Below are 13,142 nucleotides of genomic sequence, written 5' to 3' on the forward strand. Positions count from 1 at the left end.
CCCAATAGATTGGACACAGCAGCACGCGGGGACACCCGGACCTAATCGGCTTCACATTCAGGTGACGCCATGTTGCCATGGAGACGAGTTCTCGCCTGTAATTGGGAGTGAATGCGACTCGTTGGTTGTCACTCACTTTCGGACCGCACAACTAGCAGTTTAATTTTATATACAGTATATAGTCATCGGTGTCAGGAGGCGATGGATATTTCTAGGAGAAAGAACCATTATTCCCATCAGCTTCCACATTTCAGCCAAGTCTGCCATGTCTGTCCGAGCTTCGCCAAAGGGCGGGGGAGAAGGCTGCTTGCAAGCAGATGGCTTTCATGAATTTCATTTCCCTGCAAACTCTTTCTGCTTCTCCTTCTTCTTCAGCGTTTTGTAGTTACAAGCTGACGGTATGTCAATGGAGGAAGCGATCGAAAGGGGAAGCCAGCCACGTTTGTGTATTTTATCATCTGATACTTTGACATTTTGTAAGGTGGGAAAGCAGTGGTAGCAAGTTGATGGACTTCATGAATTTACTTGCATGCACGGTCCTCCTTTTCCTCCTTCCTTGCGTGCAATTACAAACAGGTGTTATTTCTATGTTGGGAGTAATATAGAGCCTTGATTAAATTTGTTTACGCGCGTCTCCCCTGAGATAGCGAGCAGATTTGTGGAGGTGGTGGTGCATTTTAATATAAGCAACACCACACAGGTCCTCTTGTATTGGAAGAGACCATTGCCCAAAACAACAGCGAAATAAAACAAAGTAACGTCTTAATAACCTGAAGCGCCTTTTTTAAAAGAGCAAAAATAGATCCAAAAAGATATATTTAAAAAAAAAAACATCAGGAACAGGAAAATACAGAACACCATTTTCCTGTTCCTGATGTTTTTTTTTGATGAAAAAAATGTTCTTTCTTGTGTAATGTTTGATTAAAAAAAAATAATAATAAAATAAAATTCGCCGTCTTAATAGGAAGTCAGACACAAAACGGCAGAGCGATTCATTTGACTGTGACCGACGTCTCAAAGCAATCCAAAATCTGCCGCATCCCATTGAGGTGCTCCCTGCGCCCCACAAACATTCTGGGCAGATGGCGGCGGGCGGCGGGCAGCGGACGTCCTTGCTCGGCTCAAGACCCTCGTCGCATGCCACGGCAAGATGGCGACAGGTGTCAGCTGACAAAATCACCATCATGATGAGGATGTCACGTGTGTGTGTGTGTGTGGTTGGGAGGGGGGGAGGGGGTTATGTGACATCCCAGTGTCTGTCCTCTAACTGATCATTGGAAATCGTTATGCTAGACCCACATCCTAACACGTCTTAGGCAATAATATTTTGTTATATCTTGTCGCCAAGCTATTTTATGTGCTTCATTTTATTTGAACAAGTTTCTCAGTAGGACTTAGCCAAAGTGTAATGGCTGCATGTCCAATTGCATCCAAAATAGCTGGCTTCCTGTTTGTTCACGGCGATGGATTTTATTTTATTTTTTAAGGCCATTAAAATACAAAGTGTCCGTCGTCATAACTGATTTCGCAATCTCATTGTCTGCATTTATGTACGCCCCCCCCATGTTGCGTTTTATTGAGCAAGTTATCATACATATAAATATTTACAGTTGCAATATCTTTTTATTGCATTACTCTGTGCCTTGTAGACCCCTTCTGCACCGCCTGTATGCATTTAGGCATAAACATGTTTTTTTTTGAGGGGGGGGGGGTCGGTATATGTTCCAATAAGTTGATTGTAGCAATATGGCTCCATCCTGCTGGGAGCCTTTTTCCAATATTACCCAAGATGTTTGCAGCATATGAAAACGGATCTTTTTTTTTTTTTTTTTTGATGCAGGTTTAGCTAATGAATTGATGTCATTACAGTACGGCATGCCACTCTGTGCACTGCAAACTCAAGTGTGTGAGTTCGACTCCCGGCCAGAGCCAATAGTGGCTTTGGCGCCGGCTCGCAAATTATTTATCTGGCACCCCATACCCTCCACCCACCTCGCAGATGTTTTCTGTCCAGTGGGCAGAAAGCATCTGCTGGCCGACGATAATAGGCGACCCACAACTGATGCAACTGGAACCACGTCGCGCAAAATAAAATGGAGAGGAAATGTCAGCTGCCGACCAAGATCCTCCTGTTTCTTCGAACTTGTCCGCTTGCAGAATGTCGACTGTCTTAATAAATACATCCTTGCTCCTGGCATGTAGTATAAATGGATATTTATCCGGCCAAAGTATGAAGCGACAACAAATCTTGTGGGGGGTGTTTTGGATAAACTCTTATTCTTCTTAATGAGGCCATGTTTGTGGGTGCGGGCCAAGTAAGAGGGTCGAATTCCCAGCATTAATGATGAGTTTTCCTTCACCGCAGAGGGAATCGGAGGAAGCTTGCTCATTAAAACAAATGGTAGGGCTGGAAAGAGTATCTCCTCACCTTGGATATGCTCAGGAATCTTGCCCCCCACCCCCACCCCCCGAGTCTCCGGAATGCAGCACTTCTCTGAGTAAAGCGTTTGAGTTGACAGCTTGAAGTGGACAAAAGAAGCCGACAGCTCATCTTCTTGGGCTTCATTCTCTCGCTCCATCACTCCTTTGTCTCTCTTTTTTTATTTTTTTGCAATTGGGGGGGGGGTGTCTTTGGCTTCCATCGTACGCACACGCAAAGGCGCACACAGCTGTCAGAGAAACTCCAGTAGGGATTTATCTCCGAGTGGACACACATTGAACTTGTCTGCCCGTTTGAAACCGAGTTTTCATCCCACAATACAACATTGTTGCAAAGGGCGTTCCCCAGGGTTCCGTTTCGGGTTTACTTCTATTGACCATTTATTTTACAGCTGCTGTCACACAAACCCAAGCCGCCTCATGATCACGAGCATATAATTGAAGAAGAATACTGAAGCAACTTGCAGCGAGCCGCTTGCTGCATCACCAAGTCGAAGAACCTTCTCTGATTTCAAGCAGAGGCTTGTTTTGCAACAGCTCATACGTAAACGTTTATGTTGCAGCGGCTTCAAAATGTTTAATTCAGTACAGTACGTTTGCTAAGTGCATTTCAGTTATATTTAAGAGCTTGGAATTTTTCTAGGTAGCACTTGGTGTAAAAATGATAAGAACCCCTCTACTACTATACGACTAGTTTCTAATACTACTTTGATGATGACTAGTACTGGATGGGTTCTGTATGATAACGCTGCTTGTGAATTCTGAAGCCAAACTGCGTCGCTGCGGGGTCAGGCAGGACAATGAAATGGAGGTCCGGAGCGCCACTCAGAGGGGATCGGGGTCTTTTCTATTAACTCCCAAGGCCAAGCGGAGGGGAATCCGGCTTCAGCGCTGAACCCTTGAAAACCCGCAGCACTCGGCCGAGCCCAGACGGCAAAGCGGCGGGTGAAATGGGGGGGAAAAAGATGTCCCATGGGGTCCGGCGGTGATTGAGCCAGCGTTACATCAGCCTGCACTCGGCTGATAACATTTCTACTTCACAAAACACGATTTTTCGCATAGCAGGTGTGAAAATAAAAACACTTTATTTGGATGGACAAAGCAAAGCACATCTTCACTCTATTCAGAATTGCGGTTTTTGCATGACCAGCCGGACGATGATCAAGTGACATAGTTGGCTGCAGGAGTTCCAAAATGTGTCCTTGGACAAGACCTGAACCCTAAATTGCCTCCATTGTTTTAAATAAAAAACTGTTTTCAATTGCCTTACCTGGTTAAACAAAGGAGATATTTCAAATTATTATTTCCAAGAACAAAAATGTGATTAAATCACAAAACAGAGCTCTTAATTGGCCCAAAATGAAGGTGGGAAGTGCATCATCCATCCATTTTCCGAACCAGTGTTCAATCAGCCTGCCATGCATGTTTTGGGAAATGTGGGAGGAAACCGGAATACCCGGAGAAAACCCGCGCAGGCCCAGGGAGAACATGCAAACTCCACACAGGGAGGCTGGAGCCGGGATCGAGCCCACGACCTCTGCACTGTGAGTTCAACACGCTAACCACTGAACCGCCAAGTCCTTGTATGTAATATTTTGTCACAATTTAGGGGAAAATACCGGTTTAGTAATAATCTGTATTAATGTGTTGTTGTTGGTGTGATTGCAGGTGTCTCCTGGGGACAACCAAAGCTCCGGCCTGCTGCTCGCTCCGGGCGTGAGGTGGGGACAGACGCCCATCAATCAGCTCACCCCCTGGGACACGGACGAGCCGCCCAGTAAGCTGCATCGAGATGGCGAGGCTACGGGTAACGCACAAAATTCAACAGTGCTTTTCCAACATGCTCTCTTTACATGCACTTACCATCCTGCATAATGTACAAACAGCTGCTTTTTTTGTGCTGCATAAAGCGGCCTAATCGCGCATATCATTATACAAAATGTCAAGATCGTACTTGCAGAGAAACCACCTTAGCGGTCTTAACAGCCCATGTCAAAAACGCTGTCGACGCTCTAATGTAGTCGTCTGCTATTCATGCCCTTGTCTCTATTTTTCCTTCTCCTCCTCCTTTTTTTTTCTTTCCCCCCCCTTCAGACTTATTGTAATGAAGCCACCCCAGAACGGCTTTGCCCCAGAGCAGTTAATTTCCTTCACTGACCTGCCTCGACTCACCCGAAATGTCTCTTTTTCAAACAAGAACACCAGCAGACAGCGGTGTCACGGCAACGAACTGGGACAATTGAGAGCCCTATTGCAACAACCTTGTGATTGATTGACCGATTCGTAGTAATAAAAGCGAATACCAATACGTAGGCAACAAATTGTACGTTAAAAAAAAAATAAAGAAATAAAACAAAATGCTAATACAATAATTACAGTTAGTTACAATAATTACATCAGTTGAGTTACAATAAAATGTTGACAAATAAAGTAAAGGCCTAACATCATTGCTTCTGCAGTTGAGTCATCCTGAGGCCACATAATACCGGTAATTTTATTTTATTTTTTTAGGAAATTTGTTTTGTAGGGTCAAAAATGTTGCATTTAGGAGCTAAAAAAATCAACAAAAAATAATTGGCAATGAGCAATTGACAGGTTGGCAATACCAGTTAGCTGACTGACTTGTGACTTTCCTATCAGCACCTCCAGCGTAATGAATGTGAGTGCTTCCTTTATTTCTTTCTTTTTTCTATTTTTTTTTTTTGGCATCGTTTGGACTTTGGCCTTTTCACTCAGCGTTCAGTTATTTTTAGAAGGTGGCAGGGAGGCCTACTATGGCAGGGAGGCATCATTTAGGTCGAATATGTTTGTGTCTTCCCGGCACACCCTTCGCTCCGAGCGCCTCGGGGTAGGAAATGATTGGCTCTGAGTGTGTGGATAAACACATCGTCCACAGTGGGGAAAAAAAGCACAAGCAATGCGTTTGCTCTTTGCGAAACCCTCACGATGATGTTGATCTTACACGGGGGTTAATTAAACATTAGGGAGGTTTGCATGCGTTTATAAGGAAGAAAAAAATGTTCTTATGCAGCCTTGGCTGTCAGCGGTGCAGCAGCTGGACGAATGTTTTTGAAACTCGTGTGGAAAAAAATAAGCAGAATTACATTTCAAGACGAAAAAAGCGAAATAGTGGGGCATTCCCCACTATTTCTGCAATGCTGAGTAATATACAAAAAAAACCCACGGATGTTATATTAAGCTGCAGCAAAAGAAATGTGCCATCTAATTATAAAAGTCCATCGTTGTGATCGTCACATTCTCTCTCTCCAATTTTAACAAAATAGCAGCGCTCCCAATACGTAGCTAGCATTAGCGCTGGAAACAAGTCAGTCTTACTTTTACACGAAAGGTTACGAGTTTGAAGTTTCATTTTTTTGGGGATTGTAAAATCAATCAAAACTTCACTTGCCTCCAACTACATGTAGGAAATCCAATAACATTTTAATCATGAACAGACTTTTAAACAGACTGAACACTGCCTGTCAATTAGCATGTCTCGCTTGTATTGGGGTATGACTGGTTGGATTTTTCTGCTTCATTTAACTTGACTGATGGATTGATTGATTTTGTATTAGCCTTGGCGAGGGTTCCTTGGTTGAATCGTGTTCTTGTTTCTGCTTTGCAGTTCCCGCCTGGGTGGCGCCGGTCACCACCGTCAGCCAGCCCAGCCTCCTGCCTCACACCTACGCCCTCCCGCATCCGCCCTCCTACAACCACAGCGTGACGGCGCAGTCGCCCATCATCGGGGTGACCTCGGTGCCGCCGTCCCATCATCAGCACTCCCTCATGACCGCCCACTTCCAGCTGAGGCCGCAGTCCACCCCGCAGCCGCCCGCCATGGTGCTGAGCATGCCCGGCCAGCCTCCCTACGCCACCGCTCCGTCCAACCACGTGGTGCACCCCAGTCCTCACGGCATGATGGGCAACGGCCAGTTGAGCGCCCACCACCCGGGCCTCATCCAGCTCAGCAATGGACAGGGGGCCGCCGCCCATGTTCCGGTCGTCGCGAACGCCCCGCCGGCCGCCACCGACAATCAAGAGGGTCTGAACGGGCTGCAGATGCTACGGACTGTCGGCATGGGGAAGTACGAGTTCAGCGATCCGGGACATCCCAAAGGTGAGCAAGGAGCTGTTTGGGCCCCTATTAGATGGCAGAAAGTGCAATCAACTTTTCGAGCCGCTTGTTGCCATTCATGCAACTGAAGAAGTCACGGCTTCTTCTGCCAGTAGATTTACTTTGTGTTGTTCAATTCGACAGACCCAAATTGAACACAGAGTCTGCAGACTAACATGCCTTCTTCAACCTCAGACTCAACTAAAGCGCCTTTACTGATAAACCAGGTCTGTCCTGACACCCCAAACCATCGACCCTTACAAATCTGACCAGTGCCTACCTCTGCGCCGTTTTTTTTTTTTCCTTTTTTTGCAAAGTTGATTCACAGCCTGCAAGCTGAATTTGCCGTCTGGTTTTAACCTTGGGAGTTTGCAATGCAGGGACGCATCAGAAACAGATGTTTGCAATTCACGGTACAATTTTCACATTTAATGAAGCTTTTCATTTAGGTTTAGATTGTTTTCACCACCACCACCAAACCCCCCTTCCCGCACCCCCCTACTCATTGCGATCAATAAAACAAAGGCAAATGAACTCGTAGATTGCAGAAAAGCAATTATTTTGTGGCCTGCCCGCTCTACATTGAAATGAGACTGTAGGTAGAATTGCAAACGGACAATTAGACAGGATTGTCGGCTCAGCCTGCTCTCTATAAAATGAGAATTTTTGCTGCCTCCGGCGTGTTGAATCGGCTGTCATGATCCATTAAACCTATACGCGCGCGGCTGCGTTGACCTCCCACTAAGAGGGACCAGAATGTTATTGCTCGACGGCTGTCGCGGCATCGTAGGACGAGAAGTTTTCTGCAGAAGGGATTCCGGCCTGAGGGATTATTAGCCTCCGATCTTGTAATTACATTTTCAATCAATTAACCTATATGGCACTGGCACCGAACACATGCTGAAATGTAGTGATACCAATAAACGTCCAAACCTGGCAGGCCAGAATAATCCAATGTGGTTAAGAGACAATAAAACATGAATGGAAAAGTAAAAAAAAATAAAATACACATTACTGCTAGTCCACAAACCGGTTTACGAAGGGATAAGAAAAAAAATAAAATAAAATTCCCCAAAAATGGTGATGACATATTTTTGTTCAGATGCCAGGATAAATAAACTTGGCGGCAAAAAAAAAGTTTATTTTAACCTAATAAATATTGCCCGTATTCATTTTATTATTTCTAATGTATATAATTTTTTAAAGGGACCGTTTGTAAAAATAAATTTTTTTTAAAAATTGTTGGGAAAGATGAATTGGAGGCTCTGCAGAATTGTATTTGCAGTAAAGACAAGCAACCAACTGATGTTGCCGCTGCTTTTGGCCCAGTCGTTGCACCAGAAATCAGTTTCGGCACTCTCTGTGAAGTCAAACAGGAAGTAAGAAGCGCATTTTATGCCGCTAACATGAAATGACTCGCCGGTGACGTTTCCAAGCGATTGCTTGACAAAGAGCTGAACTAGCCAAGTCCTCTCAAGTGATGTCATTGCTTCTTTACGAGTTGCTCGCTGCGAGGACAACGCCGTTTGATGGCAAAGCGGCCTGATGCTGGAGATGCTGACGGCACTTTTAATCCACACGCGCACGCACACAACAGGCCGCTAAATGTGTGTGTGTGTCTCTCTGATTTGGGTGTGGGCATTCTGACAGATGACAGCCTTGCAGAAAGCATCGTGGCAGAAATTGCGCCTCATCTTCAAAGGCAGCAATTTGTCTTTGCTCCGCTCGAACGACATTCTATTCTTTGCGCGCACGTGTGCCGATACGTGCCTGCGTTGGGATTCTCGTCACCCGCCGTCATGTGCGCATGCCTGGCAAACAAAGCTGTATACCTACGGTCTTAAACCACCGTTGGATTTGTGACTTTACGATGTTGTCATGACCGTACAAGCGGACGAGGAAATGAGACGGAAGGTTGGACGGATAGTTTGGGTTTAGGGCTCATGAATAGGGGTTTGTGAAACTTCACAAAAATATGTTCTATGCGCACTCACCGTTGGCACTGTGATGTCATTTTCGGTCAACAGCAACTGGCAGAATGGCCGACCCCTGAGATGGATCAAAACGGGTGCGTTTTTCTCCCTACCGAAAGCCATTGACAAATTCTAAATGAGTTAAATGGCTGTTTAAAATGGTGAGCATTAGATAGGGTTCGTTGCATATTTCAGGGAACGGGAAAGTGCAGCGTATCATCTGCCTCGTGTGCACTTTTAACTTCGTCTCCCGCTGTGATGTTTCATTCCTCCGCTCTATAATTTTGCCCACCTCGTTTCACTGCCCACAGCAGGCACTCCCGGTAATACCCGCCTGTCGACGGCGTGCACCTCTCCTCCTCTTTACGTTTACATTTTACTCCTATTGTAACTCAAATAAGTGTTGCGCCTGACTTGGGCAGACTCCGCCGTCAGCGGAGGTGACTGACATTGTTGATTAAAGGGCTCGTAAAACAGTGCGGGGCACCGGGCTGGGAGAGTATATTGAGGAGCTTGTTTAAATCGATCCTCTTGTCCTGATGACTATCAGCCACGGGGTGTGCGAGTGTCGAGCTCAGCGCGGTCGAGCTCGGAAATGGGATTGATTCGAACGCATATATCCGTTGGCAATGTAAACTGTGGAAAATTTGGATTCTTTGTAAAACTGTACGTGTCAAGCGTTAGTTGGTTGTTGTTCGGGTTTAGTTTAGGCTATGTTAGCGCTCTGGCGTAAGTTGTTGCTGATTTGCCTGTTTTGTTACAGGAGGTGGATGACTGAATTGGTTGCTAACAGAAAGGTCATATGATCCAACATTTATTGATCAGTCGTCATATGATTATTTGTCCACCAAAAAAATTAAGCATTGCTAGTTTTGAAATTAGTCAACTAGTTGTTTGTTGCATGACTATAGTGAGTGTGAACCAGGTCAGAAAAGTATTGCGAAATGTTTTAAATTACGATTACAATTTGAGATTTCGGTACAGATTTAGGATCATGGACGTTCATGCAGATGATTTGCTTTTGCGGGCCACAGAAAATGATGTGGCGGCCGCATCTGGCCCCCGGGCCTTAACTTTGACACCTGGGGTTTAGTGGGTATGACTTCACTCATTCACCACCACTGCAGGTAAAACAATGGACCTTTCGACTTCAAGAGCCGTCAATGGCACTGTCAAATTGGGTTTTCAATGTGTACTAACTAGGGTTAGTGGGTCGGTTAATCGTTTTTATGCCCGGCCCTCGTCATTAGTGCTCTGCGGTTTTAGCTGGGAAGAGCGTGGCTTTCATCCAAAACTTTCTTGTACATCTTTTGCCCCTATGGAGCTCGCGAGAGAGGGGAAGTGGGGGCGAGGTGGTTGGGAATACGTCGGCGGCAGGAAGGCCGACTCCAACATCACGCTTTCTCCCTCATCATATTTTAAAGACGAGGAGCCCCCCCGTCCGTACATTCTACCCGCCTGCAGTTAATGCACGGACAGCGGATAGCTCATTAAGATTGATCATCCCTTGCCCACTTCCTCGCGTGCACAATGCGGCGACGGCTTCATTAATCACCCGGATCTCGGAGATAAAGCTCGTGAACGTCGCCGGCCCAACCCGCGGCTCTGACAGATCAGGTTGTACATGCATAATGGCGTCCTGAGAGCGTCCCCTTCCCACCCCGCACCTGCCCTCTTTTCGACAAGCCACTTTTGCTTCCGTTGACGCGATCGCGTCGCCTTTTGTTGTCTCACCACTCGGTTGCGCTTTGATTTATTCTTTTCCTTCCCGCCTATGACGCCTTGTCGTTATTTTGACTCGCCCCGCTCCGCCGTTCTTTCGTGGCAGACTTGTTAGCACCTTCTGTAGGTCCCTCAGAGTTTTCAAGATCATCACTACCATGATGATCTTGAACGCGCTGTCATTTTTTTTCGATTTTTGATTGGGCACTACTTGAGTGAGTTTTGGCTTTTCATGTTTGAGACCCCGAAAATAAATACACCTGTTCCAAGTAGAAAACAAGCAAGAAAGATTTAGAAATAGCTGGAGTCCATTTGGCTCCGGGAAGCTTCTTGCCCCCGCCCCCTCGGGAAACTTAACGGAAAAACTATACGAGCCGCCATGAAAGCCCATCAAATAAAGTTGATTTCCGGGGCACAAACCGACACGAGGAGACATTTACAACGCGTGTGATTCAAGTCGCGTGGCTATAAACCGATACAACCTCATATTTTCACCGCCCCGGTATTTGTTTTGCTAGACAGCCAAAAATAAACAAAGAACTGTATACAGCACCTTAAAATATGAATGTCCCTGTAGGTGTGTATTTATGTATATAAAATTCGACAGGACTTGAAAAATCTGTCCAAAATGCTCTGAAAGAGCTTGCATTATGTGAAAACCTGCTCGAAAAGGACTGAGTTTTTGTTCAGACAGGTAAAGAGAAGACTGCGACACTCGTGATGTGAGGGCACGAAAGCCCGAGTGATCATTCCCAGCTCAGAATGTGATGGCATGTTTTGAAGTCAAGGTCTCCGAGGGCCGACAATCAAAACTCAATATTTCGCCGTATTCAACTAAAACCAAGTTTTGAGCCATTCAGCCTTTTTAAGTCGTATTCTGATCAAGTTAAAATAGAACCGCAACAAGTTAAAGGCAGAAGAAAGACTAGCCGGTAAGCACGGCAGATGCTACCGGAAGCCTTTTCTGAGGTGCGGCGGATGTTTTTTCCTAATGAGAAGGCCTAATTGCAGCCGACGCTAGCGGCCCTCCGTTGGCGCAGGCGCCGTTCGACGATGTCGGCCGTGCCCGTGTCAAACTTCTGCCCAGAAAACTTTTAAATGGCTTTGATAATGCATGCAGGACATCTAATAAATACTAATGACAGGAGCAGACAATTGCAGGAGTCGCTCCCCCTTTCCATCTTATTATTCCTGGGAGTTAGCAGCAAGGTCGGCACGGTAGGGGGGCAGGGGGAGATTGATAGTTTGTCTGCAACGTAGACGGATGATAATGGGCTCCCGACTGCAATCGAGACATCTTAGGTGCGATGGGAAAATGCCATGCCGGCGGCACAGATAACGTAATGTTATCGAACGACGCCGAATCGCAGCATTATTGACTTTTCATTGTGGCGTTTCTGCGAGCGTCACATGACGATATATTACAGTTGTCACGGTGTCGATACTTGATGCGGTTGCGTGGAGAGTGTATTGTATAACGCGTGACGACGCGATACATCACAATGCCGTTATTTGTCGGTAGCGGATGTCATACAGCCGCGATTTCATGCTATTTCATCCACGTGGCATAGCAACAGACGGTGGGACGGTACGTTACAGTATTGCTATTGAAACCGATGCCGGCAGGGTTTAGCGCCACGTCGGTATTCGTGACTAGCGTATCGATACAGTAACATAACAGATAACAATATGCTTCATGACCATTGACGTTTAATACTGTAAGGAATAGTTCACCGTATGTGGGTTAGCGGTTTAGCGCGGTGTTGTTTATTAGCATCTCTTAACGCTCTAAATGTTGTCTGTCTTCAAAAAAAAAAAATGAAGGTCACAGCTGCCATATTTAAACATGGTCCGAAAAATCATGAAAGAGAGACACTATGTATTTTTTTTTTGCCCCCCACCCCTCCCGAATGGGATCAAAGGCAAGCGTCGCATAGCCCCCGCCGCTGACCTTCCCGCTTGAGCCGCTTTGACTTTTAGGATGTTGCCCGGTAAACACGCGACACGTACGCGGTGACATTTATCTTAAAGGGCTCAGCTGACGCGAAAATGTTGTTATTGTGTTTGTCGACATGCCGAAGAGTCGGCGAGAAATGCGGCGAGTCATAAACGCGCTACGAGTGTGAAGGGTATAAAAAAAAAACTAAGAAACGCTGTGAAAGTAACTTGAGGCCTTTGCGCCGTGCTTGCACACACAATTTGTGTCAAATGTCAGGTTATTTTGATTTTGACAAAGTGTTTCAGGCGAGTGAATTTAAGATTCACTTAATGTCAATTTTTATATTTAAAATATTCGTAGTTATTGCAAAAAAAAAAAAAACAATTAGCCAGTTTTGAAAGTAGCTCCTCATTCGCTATCCGGCACGAGACAATTTTGAGTTTATTTGGATCTGGATGATAAACGATATAAATAGCGATTCAACAACTAATTTAACATTTGAAATGTCGGTCTTAATTAATAACTCGTTGATTATTGTGAGCCCCCTCCGTGAGTCGTCACCTTACCGTGGTGGAGGGGTTTGTGTGTCCCAATGATCCTAGGAGCTAAGTTGTCTGGGGATTAATGCCCCTGGCAGGGTCACCCATGGCAAACAGGTTCTAGGTGAGGGGCCAGACAAAGCACGGCTCAAAGACCCCTTATGATGACAAAAATATATGGACCAAGGTTTCCCTTGCCCGGACGCGGGTCACCGGGGCCCCCCTCTGGAGCCAGGCCTGGAGGTGGGGCTCGTTGGCGAGCGCCTGGTGGCCGGGCCTACACCCATGGGGCCCGGCCGGGCACAGCCCGAAGAGGCAACGTGGGTCCCCCTTCCCATGGGCTCACCACCCATGAGAGGGGCCAAAGGGGTCGGGTGCAATGTGAGCTGGGCGGCAGCCAAAGGCGGGGACCCTGG

At 46.1% G+C, this 13,142-nt stretch overlaps 1 protein-coding gene across 5 annotated transcripts in view; it reads left to right on the plus strand.

The window, feature by feature from the left end:
- Positions 1–13,142, plus strand: part of LOC147187665 (kelch-like protein 29) — a 115,359-nt gene that overhangs the window by 49,001 nt on the left and 53,216 nt on the right. For 4 of the 5 annotated variants that reach the window (XR_015097600.1, XM_086099976.1, XM_086099975.1 and 1 more), the window contains 2 exons: positions 4,108–4,246; positions 6,065–6,556. Coding sequence is in view for 4 of the 5 variants with exons in the window: in XM_086099976.1 (XP_085956102.1) it covers positions 4,108–4,246; positions 6,065–6,556 (631 nt within the window). In the remaining variant the exon portion in view is untranslated. Of the gene's footprint in view, positions 1–1,239; positions 3,984–4,107; positions 4,247–6,064; positions 6,557–13,142 lie in introns of those variants that run through there. The other variant, XM_086099978.1, reaches the window with a different exon arrangement.

The sequence above is a fragment of the Hippocampus guttulatus genome, chromosome 20, assembly GCF_054856545.1.
Source record: "Hippocampus guttulatus isolate MCC_2025c chromosome 20, RoL_Hgut_1.0, whole genome shotgun sequence".
Classification (NCBI taxonomy): domain Eukaryota; kingdom Metazoa; phylum Chordata; class Actinopteri; order Syngnathiformes; family Syngnathidae; genus Hippocampus; species Hippocampus guttulatus.